Raw genomic sequence first — 13,285 nt, 5'->3', positions numbered from 1 at the left:
GAGTTTCTCTGGGTAAATATTAATGACAACAAGGGATATAACATTTTATATTCTATTATTGACTTTGTGAGGAGTTGATTTAGTTTGATTTTTACCGGCACGTACGATGGCATATTTTCTGCCTTACTAAATAAATAAAAATAGATAGATAAGTACCTACGGAATATAAAACAGTAGCGAGGATGTTAAAGAAAATGTGCTAGGCAAAAAAAATCGCCATGACAAGCATATTATTAATACTTATTTTTCGAATTAAATAAAAAAAGAAGAAATCTGAATACCTATCTAAATGTCAAAGTATAATAATTTATTTAGCTTACAGAAGTTTGATATTATTTTACGTAACCAAGAGATTGATTGATCGATATACAGACTTAAAGAGAAATAAAATGAAGTCATGGGACTAACCAGTAACACTGGGCTATTGGCGAGCGTGCTGCAAAAGTCTGCAACGAATAAACAAAAAGGAACAGATAAAGTGAGTACCACGTGTGATACTATCATATCGTATGCATTTATACCTACAACGCCACTAGCTGCTTCACGCGAATTCATCCGCGTCTTTATTTTTACCGGTAATACCGCATTTTATACTAAAGTAACAGCTTGTAAACGTATTGCTCGACTAAAGCCTTTCCTTTCGGATTTTTCTACCATACTGCTCAAATGGGGGATGGTGGATTTACGTGCCGGAGATTTACATCCATCACATGCAAGTTATGTCAAGATGTTTTCCTTCACTACCGAGCACGAGATGAATTATAAACAAGCATAGTTAAGCGCGTAAAGTTAAGTGATGCTTGTCTTATTTTGAAACCGCAATCATTTGAGATTAACTTGTTTTAGCCACTGGATCGTTAGTTCGTCTGTTTTTCAATTTAAATCTATTTATCCAGCTTCTGGCTACATCTACTTTTAAGTTAATGTAATTATAATAGGATAAAGTGTCTTAGGTAGGTACATAGGATAAGGTAACGAATAGGACAGTAAGTTTCGATTTTATCTAATGGTCTGATTATCTGTCTATAACTAAAAATTTGAAACAAAGAAAACCTCTTTGAATATTCACTAAATATTTCATTTTCGGGTACGTCAATAAATAAGGTGTTGTTGTTTATATTCAAAGATTTTAATTTGTCCAAAAATTTGTAAGTAGTTACATACATCAAAAATAACTAATGCTTACGCACCAACCAGAAGAGAAGTAGGTAATTACTTAATATTTGTATATTTGTGTAATTGTTTTTGAAATCTTGCCTTTATTATCCGTTGAACAAAATTAATTAGTGTTAATTTAATGTTTCTAATATTTACAATAAATGCAGGTATACTCTATAGTTTGTATTCGTTGTTTACTTAGGCTAATTTAGAGCTACGATGCGAAGTGACACCAGCGCCGTTCATGCTGCGCCCTTATGCGGGCCTTTACAACCCTTTCTCGAACGCTTGTTCCGTTCTATGCAACCATCCAGCTGATTCTACTGCTAAAGAGTTTGTCAAAAAAGCAAAGGATGCATGGGTATAATTCTTACTCATTCAATTTACCATATAGTTATCTATGGTACATTTTTAATTCCTTATATATATTGTTTTCAGTTTCTCGAAGGTAAGGGCCATTGCTTTCAAGAAGACTTAACTAAGTTTCAAGATCAAAATGAAAAGGAAAAAAATAGGACGCCACATGATATTGTCACAGAAGATATGTTTAGGAGGTACCCAGATCGGCATAACGTACACCAGCACTATTTCTTGTTCATTGTATTTCTGCCAAGTGTAGACACTTTCCAAGAATTCATAGTTTCAAGAAAACTCAGATAGTATAATTGATTCCAATTAAATCTATAAAATACATATAACGGTTTTGTATACCAAGTAATACTTGTATTAAGTAAAGTTTTTTCAGGTACACGGAAACAGATTCACGACCTCTTACGCCAGCTCCGACTTTAGCGAGCGGCAAATCCAGAGGTTCGAGAAGATGCCTCACGCCCGACCAGCCACATCAAAAGACGACTATCGTTCTCGATTTGAGGAGAAGCCATAGTCAGGTACGTAGATATAAGTTACAATAAAGTCTTATGAGACCAGAAACATTTAGATTAGATCTACTGATGCTCGGGTTCGTTTTAAACGTTTTTCTCCTGGAAATGAACATGAAACCACTTGAAACTGCATTTGGTCCTAAAATGGCCCTATGATTTTGAAAAATATGTGGTACCATATACCAAAATTCTGAGTGTGATTTAAGTATGGTATTTATAAAAACTAAGTTAGAACCTGTAAGCCATTTTTTTTAATGTTATAATTTGGCCGATGAGGGCCACCTAATGGTGAGTGGTCACCACTGCCCATAGACAATGGCACTATAAGAAATATTAAATTACATCGCCAATGCGCCACCAACCTTGGGAACTGAGATGTTATATCCCTTGTGCCTGTACTGAGTATTGATACTGAGTATTGTTTTTGGCAGTAGAATATCTGATGAGTCTATGGTTCCTACCCAGACGGGATTGCACAAAGCCCTACCACCAAGTAATAAAGTATTCACGACGTTAGAATACACATTTAAATTGACTTATTACATTATAGGAAACTCTCTACTATCATGGTTACGCGACTTCAGAGATGACCACAGGACACACGCCCAGCGCCAACGACAGGTCCACATTACCGTCGCTCAATCTATCTGGCAGCACTCACAACCGTCTTGTGAATGGTCAATGCGAACAACTTCCACCGTTGGCTTCACCTCTAATTTTATCCAAAAGAACTACTAAAGACCCCATTAGTGTGAGAAGTATTAAAAAGGTAAGGTTACAATTATTTCGTTTAAAAGATAAAATATAATATATATATATATTTTGCTAGATAGTAGGGTTTTGTGCAAGCCCGTCTGGGTAGGCACCATCCACTCATATATTATATCGCCAGTAATACTACTTAAGGCACGTAAACCAGTGTAACTACTTGTACACAACATCTTGTCATCATCTCAACATCTGTCCGTGCAGTGACGGAGTAAGAATACAATTCACTGCCCCTCTCTCTCCCATGGGTGTCGTAAGAGGCGACTAAGGGACATCTGAGCGACCATCTGCTCATCTGGTGGTAGGATGTCAATCATCCGCCTGGCTTGTTACCACCGTACGCATGGTGAAACACTCGTGAAGTGGCTGCTTGCAGCCGCGTTTCGAGATCAGCCGGCGTACAGCCAGTGCCCGAGCGCGCATTGTCGCGATAAGTGTTGGTCCGGTGGATGTTGCTGTTGAACCAATGCTGGAGGAAAGTATATTGACCCGCCGGTCAGGGAGACCCGTAGAAACGGTTGTTCCGCTGGCCGCCCGTGGCAGAGTACAGGGGCCCAAGCGTTCCTAACCAGCTCGCGAGGCTGCCCCACCAGGCCACGCATAATCCCGGTGTGGACCGTCGTGCCGGTTGGTGACCGGACGGTGGGGTCACGGCGGCCACTACCGGGAGGGTTCGGGGGCCCTTCCGCCCGGCGGGTCGGTTTATTTTCTCTTCTGGCAACTTATTGGGGAAACACAGCTCCACACTTTGACCGTCCTTATCGTGGCAACGCATCGCTCGCTTCACGTCTCTTCCTCTTTTTTCCCCCTATCCATGACAGTGCATAAAAGAAATGACGGTCGTACAGCGGTGCACACCCCCACCATTCCCACGCTGTTTGAGGTTGAGTTCGTTAACATCCGTGGACTCCACGCTAACCTCAATGCTGTCCACCACCATCTCGAGACAGCACGGTCAGCAATGTTGTTTCTGACGGAGACTCAAATACTCCGTCCTGTCGATACCAGCTACCTTAATTATCCTTCAAAGCCTTAATTATCCTTCAAAGCGAAAGCCGGAGTATGCTTGTTCGTCAGGACGGATGTTTGTTGTCACCGTCTGCGCTGCTTGGAGGACCCTTCCTTCTCCCTGTTAGTGGTACGTGTGGACTTGGTTCGTCAGAGTCGGGTCTACGTGTGCCTCTACAGATCCCACAATGGTGACTTGGAGACAAGCCGACTATTTGACCATCTTAGTCGGGTGGCAGATGCTGCGCAAGAGCAGTTTCCTAACGCGGAACTGGTGTTTTTGGGGGACTTTAACGCTCACCATGAATCATGGTTGAAGTCCTCCAAAACTGACCATGCGGGAAGGACTGCCCATGCTTTCGCTCTCACGCATGACTTGACCCAGTTGGTTGATCAGCCCACCAGGATCCCAGACATTGACGGGCAAGCGCCTTCCCTACTGGACCTTCTGCTGACTAGCCACCCGGTGGAATATCAGGTTGAGATTCGGGCTCCACTTGGTTCTTCGGATCACTGCCTGATATCTACCAAAGTGCCACAGGCCAAGCTGCCGCCACCAACGGTAAGCAAACGTCGCATTTGGCACTATAAGTCGGCAGATTGGGACGGTTTGCGCGATTACTATGCGTCAGTCCCTTGGAAGGAGCGTTGCTTCAGTGAGAATGACCCGACAGCTAGCGCCGCTGCTATTGCTAGTGAGATCCTGTTGGGGATGGAATACTACATTCCTAACTCAGACCTCGCCAGTAAGGGTACGCGTAACCGTTGGTTCACTCGCGAATGTGCCGATGCTGTGTCTTCTAAGCAGGCGGCTTATCGCGCGTGGATCAATGGCTGCGTTAGTGGGGCATCTAACATTGACTCACTGAAAGCAACCTACAATAAAACTTCCAAGTCTTGTAGGAAGGCATACACAAGAGCGGATGCACAGCGCATTGCGCGGTTTGGCCATGACCTTATTTCACAACCTAGAGAGCTTCTGGCGTCTGACCAAATCTGTGCAAAGCAATTTCTGCCAACCTTCGCTGCCACCGCTCAGGTATCCGGACGGATCGCTAGCTCACAGTCCGCAGGAGAAAGCTGATCTTCTGGCAAAACTCTTTGCGGATAATTCCGTAATCAATGATTGTAGTGCGCTGCCACCAACAATTCCTTCATGTGGCTACACGATGCCTGACATCAAAATCAGGCAACGTGATGTACGTGCAGAGCTACAATCACTTGATGTGCGGAAAGCTAGCGGTCCCGATGGAATACCAGCCATAGTGCTGATGAAGTGTGCAGCGGAGCTGTCTCCTGTGTTAACGCGCCTGTTCCAGCTGTCTCTTTCTACAGGATGTGTGCCGGATTCTTGGAGAGAAGCTAATGTGCAAGCGGTTCCCAAAATAGGGGATCGATCTGACCCGGCAAATTATCGGCCAATAGCTATCACCTCAGTTCTTTGTAAGGTGATGGAACGGATCTTAAACAACCAACTGATCCATTACCTAGAGGATCACTGTCTAATTAATGATCGTCAGTACGGGTTTCGACCAAAACGGTCCACAGGTGATCTTCTAGCGTACGTAACACACCTCTGGGGTGAAGCTATCGATAAGCGTGGAGAGTCGTTGGCCGTCAGCCTCGATATCTCCAAGGCTTTCGACAGAGTCTGGCACAGAAGTCTTCTCTCCAAGCTGCCGGCATACGGTCTGCCGGTTCAGCTCTGCACCTGGATTGCTAGCTTCCTACACAAGCGCAGCCTTCGCGTTCTAGTTGATGGTTGCGCTTCAAAATCCCATGTAGTGAATGCTGGAGTCCCCCAGGGGTCTGTGATATCCCCCACGCTCTTTCTTCTGCATATCAATGATATGCTCTCTCTCGGGAACATACATTGCTATGCAGATGACAGTACAGTGCACGGGGGATACCACGGACGCGCAGCGGCTGGACGGGCGGAGACTGAGGAGAGACGGAGGGATCTTGTTGTTGAGCTCGATAGGACGTTAGGACTCATCGCCAAATGGGGCTCTGACAATCTTGTTGAGTTTAACGCCAAGAAAACACAGGTGTGCGCTCTCACAGCGAAAAAGTCACCATTTCCCCCCCCCCTTTCCCTCTGTGGCACCACGCTGGAGATACATAGCAAAGTCGCCATACTGGGAATCGACGTTCGGTGCGACCTCAATCCAAAGGATCACATCGAGGCTGTTATAAAAACAGCCTCACGTAAACTCGGAGTCCTGAACAAGGTGCGGCGTTTTTTCACGCCTGCTCAACTGCTCCTGCTGTATAAAACACAGGTACGGTCCTGCGTTGAATATTGCTCGCACCTCTGGGATGGCTCCGCTAAGTACCTACTGGAGGCCTTGGATCGGTTGCAGCGACGTGCGGTTCGCATTATTGGCGATGTAAAGGTCACCAACACCCTCGAGCCTTTACAATTGCGTCGAGAGATAGCGGCACTCAGCGCTTTCTATCGAATGTGTCACGGCGAGTGCTCAGAGGAACTATTCTCCCTTATTCCTGCTTCCCCTTTCCTTCACAAGTCCACGCGTGCTGGTTTTCGATGTCACCGCCTAACTGTGACATCAATTCCATCGCGTACAAAGAAATTTGGCAACTCTTTTCTTTGTCGCACTTCCAAAACATGGAATTCTTTACCAGCGCATGTATTCCCCTCCTCTTATGACCTGGGTTCCTTCAAGCGAGGCGTGAAGAGGCATCTTGCGGGCCGGCAAGGCGGGGGCGGCTAGAGCAGATCACCTTTCCCAACTGCACTAGCCGTCGTCGCGTTTGGACTCTGCTACCACTTACCATCAGGTGGAGCAGAGTCATTTGCCCTCCCGGGCAATAAAAAAAAAAAAAAAATCCTAGCTCCAAAGGCTGAAGGCGCGTTCGTGGTGTATGGAATGGTTCAGCGAATTTTCAATGTCGATAGACGTTATATCATCTACCATCCGATGGTCCATTTGCCCGTCCGCCTTATATGAATTTCAAATGTGGTCCTGACTCTAAAACTTGGTTTTAACTGGAGCCCAAAGGAGATAAAGGAAATCCTGCTTCAACGTTTTTACATAGTGGGCTAAATATAAATAATCTCTATGACCCTGACAGCTTAATCATCTGCTCCAAGAGTTACTAGACCGTGTTAGATATTTAATATTTTATGACAGATAAGTGCTAATCAATAACCGACTGACGTTAGAGATAGTGTAACTTTCACTAACCTTCGGTCACGTACGTTTTTACACATTTCAAATAAAACCTTTCGAACGTTATCGCATTTCAAAATGTTACCATTTCTGATATCAAAAACTAAATTATTGCAAATTAAAAAACAAAAACCGAATGATCAAAAGTCAAAAGTTAAAACTGTCTTTAAAGTAGCTGATGGCTTGGCTAAACCCAAACCTAGACGCTTAAAACGTAAACCTCTAAATATTCCCATGGCTATTTCCACGACACCGTGTGATTGTACATTGATGCACGTGACAAGGATAGTTGTGAACTATGCCCCAAAAAGTAGGAAACGTGGTGCGTCGAATATAGTGTTTTCAGTGACGTCTTGGGGTACCACAGGGCAGCAGAAGAGGATTAAATTACCTAGTATTCAAATCCAAAAAAAGCTTATAAAGAAAGAAAATACGGTAGCATACGATAGTGGTGATTTTTTTAAGAAGCTCGAGGTAATCCTCTTTAACTTCTTCAATATTAGATTCAATTAGAAACCAATTGATACTAGATATTTTTTTAGAATCAACTTAAAGCGTTAAATATAGGAAAAGCGCTTAAAAACAAGGCGAAAAGTGAAACACCGGCCTCCCAGCGTTCTGGGGGAGAAAAGGATGTTAATGATGATAATGAAAATATTGGAAACGTTGATGAGAACGGTAATTTTTTTCTGATCGATTAACTAACCTAATCGCGTTACTTTCTCGCATTTCTTTAGGGTCAAATTGGGGGTTTATTCCATCCTGCTGCTCCAATCCGATTTTGTGAATACACCTGTTGCAGATTTTCATCCGATATTTACAGATTTTCTTGCATTAGCACGAGATTAATTATTATCAAACACTAAATACAAACATAATTTTAGCTAAAGCTATTAATTACGCTAAGCCGGATTTGAACTAACACTCTTCCGTAAAGATTTACGTTTTCTAATCTGGGTTATCTTGGCTCAAATAACACACATTTTTAATATTATTTACGATTTGCAGCCATCCATCAGACTATATATATATATATATATATATATTAAAATATAATAAATACATGTCATTGTACATTATTAGAAAAAATACTAAATATGTATTTTGAAATAGTTTGATACATTTTTTATAAAGGTGGTGAAGTTCGACGACGTGGTAAAAGACGGCGCAAGGGCAGACCTGGAGGTAGTGATCGTTTGACCTCAGCTGGTTTAGCAGCCCAAGCTCAGCAGGATCCTGAAACGCAAGTAGGAATTTCTCCAAATCCATTAAAATTGACACCCTTTTTTCTAAAAAATGCTTTTTAATTCAATATAACAAGTTAAAACTTAATTTATAATATGACGTACATTCTAATGTGGTACCAAATGTTTGCTACAGCTTGCTGTTGCAAACTTCTTCGAAAAGTAACCACAGCACACGTGTAACATAATACCATTGAGATATATTTCAAGATGGATAATAAAAAAATATATATTGTTATGACAATCAGCCTTAGTCTTTTATTGATTATCGTTAGGTTATCCGGCATAGAGTGATCACATACAGACCTTTTGGAAGACTTGTATATAAAGATAATCTAAAATACAATAAATTATTACTTTTTAACTAGTTAGACCTATTTCTAACAAATAGCACTTTATTAGATCGCAGGTATAGTTACGGACTCCCAAAATCCTAGTTCAAGAGGCTCAATATCTCAAGCAGTAGAGGATGATATTATTCTGCCGGTGATCAAAGCCAGTGCAGCGAGAAAGACAGACTCATTCCTTGATGATGATATTTTGAAGTATTTACATAGGGAGGTCGACGAAGAAGCTATCGAGACAGAATTCGACACAAAGGTTTGACGTTACAATATATTCAACTCATCATAGCATAAAGATTTTGATTAATGATAAAAAAGGGATTTTCCGTTCTGTTATAAAACACAAAAGTGGTACAAAACTTTCTATAAAAGGTGCGAAATTTAAATTTTTTAGCGTCGGTATGTGCTAGAAGAAGCATTACGTACTCGTCCTGAGCGTCCCTACTGTCAAGAGATGCAGAATCTTCTACGTGAGCTACGTGTACCGGCTGTCAGTTTGGGTGATTGGCTTCACATACCGAGAGTGTTTTCAAGACAGAATGCTCAGTTCAGCTTGCCAATCGACTCAAACGCTTTAGAAAGTAGGAACTGAAAAAGAATATGCCATTTGTATTGTATCGTGTCTACATCTAAATCCTTCTATTTATCAAACTTTAATATTCAAAGTAGTCTTTTGTAATACACAAAAGGTTTTATTTAGTTAACATTTTACATTTGTATGAATTACTTGTATTACATAATTTTTATATTAAAATATTTAGCCTTAACACCAATGCAGTATGCGGCTCGGTTCGTAGTATTGAAAAAATCAAAACAACTCCTTTACTTGACAGTCTTAAGAAAGTTCAGACAAAGAGGTTACAGGATGCCAATAAAAGTAAGTCTTTCAAGGATTTTGTATTTTATTTTATGTTGCTTAATAAAAAATGATAACTCAAAGTATCTTTTGGTTTTCATCTGTTTGAATATATAAACAGAAAGAGTTAGTAATGAGTTTGGACTGAGAAGGAGGTATAATAAGCCAATTAATAAATAACTAAATACTAAACAAGGTTAATTTATCTTTTTCAGAACTTACAAGAGGGACTTATGCTAATGATGGGTGGAATACTTTCACAAGAACAAGCGAAACAGTTTGGTAGCATCATGGAATGGGATGATTACGAAGAAGACGAAAACATTCCTGATGAGATTAAACTCACTCTTCTCGACACGGGTTATAGAAAAAACGATCATATGGAAGGAGGTGATACGGGCGAGGTTACAAACACAAAATTTTTAAACGTAGAATTTATAATTTGGTGGTAAAAGGTTACTACTAATCGTTGACATAGGTGCTACAAGAAATGTTTACCATTCGTTACATCGCTCATGCACCACCAACTATTGGAACGAAGACGTTATGTCCTTAATTATGTCTGTACATTGGCTCATTCACTAAGTACTGCTGTATGGCGGTGGAATATACGTGAGTAGGTGGTGGTGTTATTAAAGCCCTATCACCAAGCAACTATAGATGAGCTATTGACATAAGGATAGTGAATATTTGTTTTTTCAGAAACCTGGGTAGTCATTTTATTGTTAGGGATTAATATAAAGACGATGATGTCATCCTGACCGATTTTTTATTTGCGGTGGCCATTCTCATTGGAGAATCGCCAAGGATCGCAAGGAGATGCAGCCTGCAGGTGTACTATTATCCCGCTCTAATAATCCGATTAGACGGCAATCCAAAACAAACGGAGACAAACGACTATTTAATATTGTCCTGCTTTTATATCTATGCACACATTAGGCAGAATACAACGAGAATAATGTGATTGTTTCATGATACATAACATAGTCAGATATATCATTCTCATTCAACATGACTGTTATCATACATGCATTTTATTTTCTACCTCGTTAAGGCTCGGGCCAGTAAAAAGATAAAGGGAATTTGTAAAAAAAAAATCTAATTGATATTGCTGACGTTTAGAAGTTGAAATATACCGTTTATTACGGTGGTGGACGTGATTGGATCGGGCATTTAGAACGAGAGTATAGTTAGTGCGCCTTGGTTGGCTGATTATAAGATGTTACATATACAGGTTTTCTCGCTGTAGAAACTCGCTCATATTTCCCATATTTGCTTAACATTCCTCATCAGCCCTGATCGATTTCAACCACGGTAGCCAATCTCAAAGGAAACCAACGCAGGACATAAAGTGAACAAGTGTGCACTCTCTAGTCCCTCATACTCATAATGATAGGATGATAATTCCGACACGACCGGTAAGGGTTAGGGCGAGACATGCGGTACTATTGACTTTACTATTATTAGCTTATTACTATTATTAGTACTATTATTAGCTTCTATAAAATGCACCACACTAGTATGAATATGTGGTTACGTTTTGTATTGATATTATATTTATAGATTTTTACATACTTTTAGTAGGTCGAAGTTGACAGCATAACTATAGTTAATCAAAGACTTTATTTTCAGTCTGATGCACAAACGTTAAAATATAGAACTTGGTGCGGTCTATGCGCAATTTGCGAGCGAATGTACGGGCGCTTTCCACCACGAGAGAAGGACCCTCCTGACGGTGTACGTATTTTACGAAAATAAATTTCGATAATTTTTTTTAAATAAAAATACCTGTTATTTTTTTCGATATACCTTTAATAGGCGAAAGTAACTATTTCAAGGTATTATTAATTACGTAACGATTGATTGTGGTTTTCCTCGAAGTCATCAATAATACTTGCTTCTGAAAATAGCATCTCGGCTTACGCTTGACACTACTGTCAGCTGATATTGCAGCTGTTGCTTGCGAGTAATACTGGCAACAAGTTTTGAGTAAATTCTGGCATTGAATTTTAGGAATATGACAACTCATAAATAGAAGTAAAATTGTCTATTTTTAAACATTATTATCTTTAATTCTAGTATTTTTAGTATCTATGATTATATTATGTTTATAAGTCTATGCCGGAGAACTCTGTAATAGTAATTACGTATATAGTGAATTTGTAGATAAACAAAACCAATAACTGTGATAATAATACATAGATATCGTGAGTAACATACTGCGTCGTATTACGGCACCGGCAGTCTGATTTTTTTATTGAGAATTGCCTATCGTATACATGTTCTGTATCTTACAGATGTTTCAGTTAAAATAATATTTGCCTATAATAATATTAAATGCCTTCGAATAATATTTCTTTTTCTGACCTTAAGTATGGTGCTGTAGTCAAAATGTCAAAGTCAAAATATTTATTTTTATGTTTACAGATGGAACTCAGTGACTTTACTATGATAGAAACAAAGCTCGCTATGTTAAAAGTACACTGTGGACTGATAGAAGTACTAAATACAATTAGAATACGATAGTTTATTATTTATTTAACTTACTTGATATATTTTCGTATAAATGTTTGTACACGTAGTTTTGTTGAAATAAACCTTTTTTTTACCTAAAAATGAAATTATAATTAATCTACCTCAACACACTTATTTTTAAAAATTATAATTTTCATTTTAAACTTTTTTCAATAAAAAAAAACACGATCATGATTTTTTACAATAAGTATGTACCCGTAAGTATCCATGCGTACGTGTTTTAATATACTAACATTCGTTTAACAAGAAACTCAGTAGTTACTCTTTTTCAACATTTAAAATAAAAAGTTATATTAGTTAAATACAATTATATATGAAGATAATATATCCTGCCTGCCTGAATCGGCATAATATTTTTTACTATTTAGAATCTTTTTTAATGGTACGTGTTCTACCAGGTAATTATTTGCGTTAAAACAACTTTACTTATGATCATATCAACGTATTTGGTGTGCAGTTTTGTGTAATGTATTTTAAATTCAAAAATGCGCAATTATACAGTTTAAACTTCATAAAATGAATGCAGCTTATATTTTAATTCATTAGTGGTATAATCTGTGGTGCTTTGTTTGTAAAAAGCAGTACCTACTAGTCCTACTACCTAGAAAAATTATCGACTGTCATTAAACATAATTTTCAAAGTTTTGTTTTAAACAAAATAAAAAAAATATTTTAGAAAAATGTTATTAAAAATGATTTTATCGGTCTAAGACGGTAATTTTATGATAATAATTTAAATCTTGAAACGAAGGAAAGTAGCTGAATCTCTCACTTAATTTTATCGATGTCGATCACTAAAGTAGGTCAATAGCAATGCCAATGTGTGGGGAATTCCCAGAATTGCGGGGAATCGCAAGTCGATCGGGGATTGGTGTGAGGATGGCCACTATGCGGCAAAAAGCGAGGGGAATTTTAGACTTATATTATACCAAAACGACTGGTAATTGATTCTTTAGCCGTTCTTTTGTTAGTACAAAAATTTAAATTTTAGTCGATTATTAGTTAGCATTATACTGGAAACATTCGTAGCAGCCCAGAATTTAGATGAGTGGCGAGCTCACGCTATGCTGGATTTCATCGAGCACGTGTTAATGTGGACAACGATGCTGAATGCTACTGGAGAAAAGTATTTTCTTTAAAAAACACCGCAGAACAAGATTTGATTCCTAATTTTACCCGTGCTTCCATTCGCTAATGCACCAATCGAGAGGAAGTTCAGTTATTTAAAAAATATTAAAACATTAAATTGAAACAGACTACACACAGACACGATAGTTTCCTTAATGACTAGTAG

General features: G+C 39.3%; 1 protein-coding gene across 1 annotated transcript; it reads left to right on the top strand.

Moving 5' to 3' along the window:
- The first annotated feature begins 397 nt into the window (after positions 1-397).
- LOC125068232 lies at positions 398-12,053 on the top strand. Its single transcript, XM_047677309.1, has 13 exons — positions 398-482; positions 1,371-1,519; positions 1,597-1,712; positions 1,904-2,048; positions 2,593-2,811; positions 7,555-7,690; positions 8,147-8,259; positions 8,659-8,856; positions 8,995-9,181; positions 9,362-9,477; positions 9,672-9,860; positions 11,089-11,193; positions 11,884-12,053. Exons 1-13 carry the CDS (start codon positions 398-400, stop codon positions 11,980-11,982), a joined length of 1,857 nt encoding a protein of 618 aa, XP_047533265.1. The 3' UTR covers positions 11,983-12,053.
- Positions 12,054-13,285: the final 1,232 nt, after the last annotated feature.

This window comes from Vanessa atalanta, chromosome 13 (genome assembly GCF_905147765.1).
Source record: "Vanessa atalanta chromosome 13, ilVanAtal1.2, whole genome shotgun sequence".
In the NCBI taxonomy this organism is placed as follows: domain Eukaryota; kingdom Metazoa; phylum Arthropoda; class Insecta; order Lepidoptera; family Nymphalidae; genus Vanessa; species Vanessa atalanta.
The sequence above is the reverse complement of the archived record's forward strand: the minus strand, read 5'-3'. Positions and strand labels throughout refer to the sequence as shown.

Bases quoted from the DNA above. Each gene is read 5' to 3' on its own strand.
- LOC125068232 (XM_047677309.1), top strand. From the start codon at position 398: ATGGGACTAACCAGTAACACTGGGCTATTGGCGAGCGTGCTGCAAAAG. The intron at 9,182-9,361 runs GTAGGAACTGAA...TAAAATATTTAG, and splicing joins CGACTCAAACGCTTTAGAAA to CCTTAACACCAATGCAGTAT. The intron at 11,194-11,883 runs GTACGTATTTTA...TTATGTTTACAG, and splicing joins AGAAGGACCCTCCTGACGGT to ATGGAACTCAGTGACTTTAC.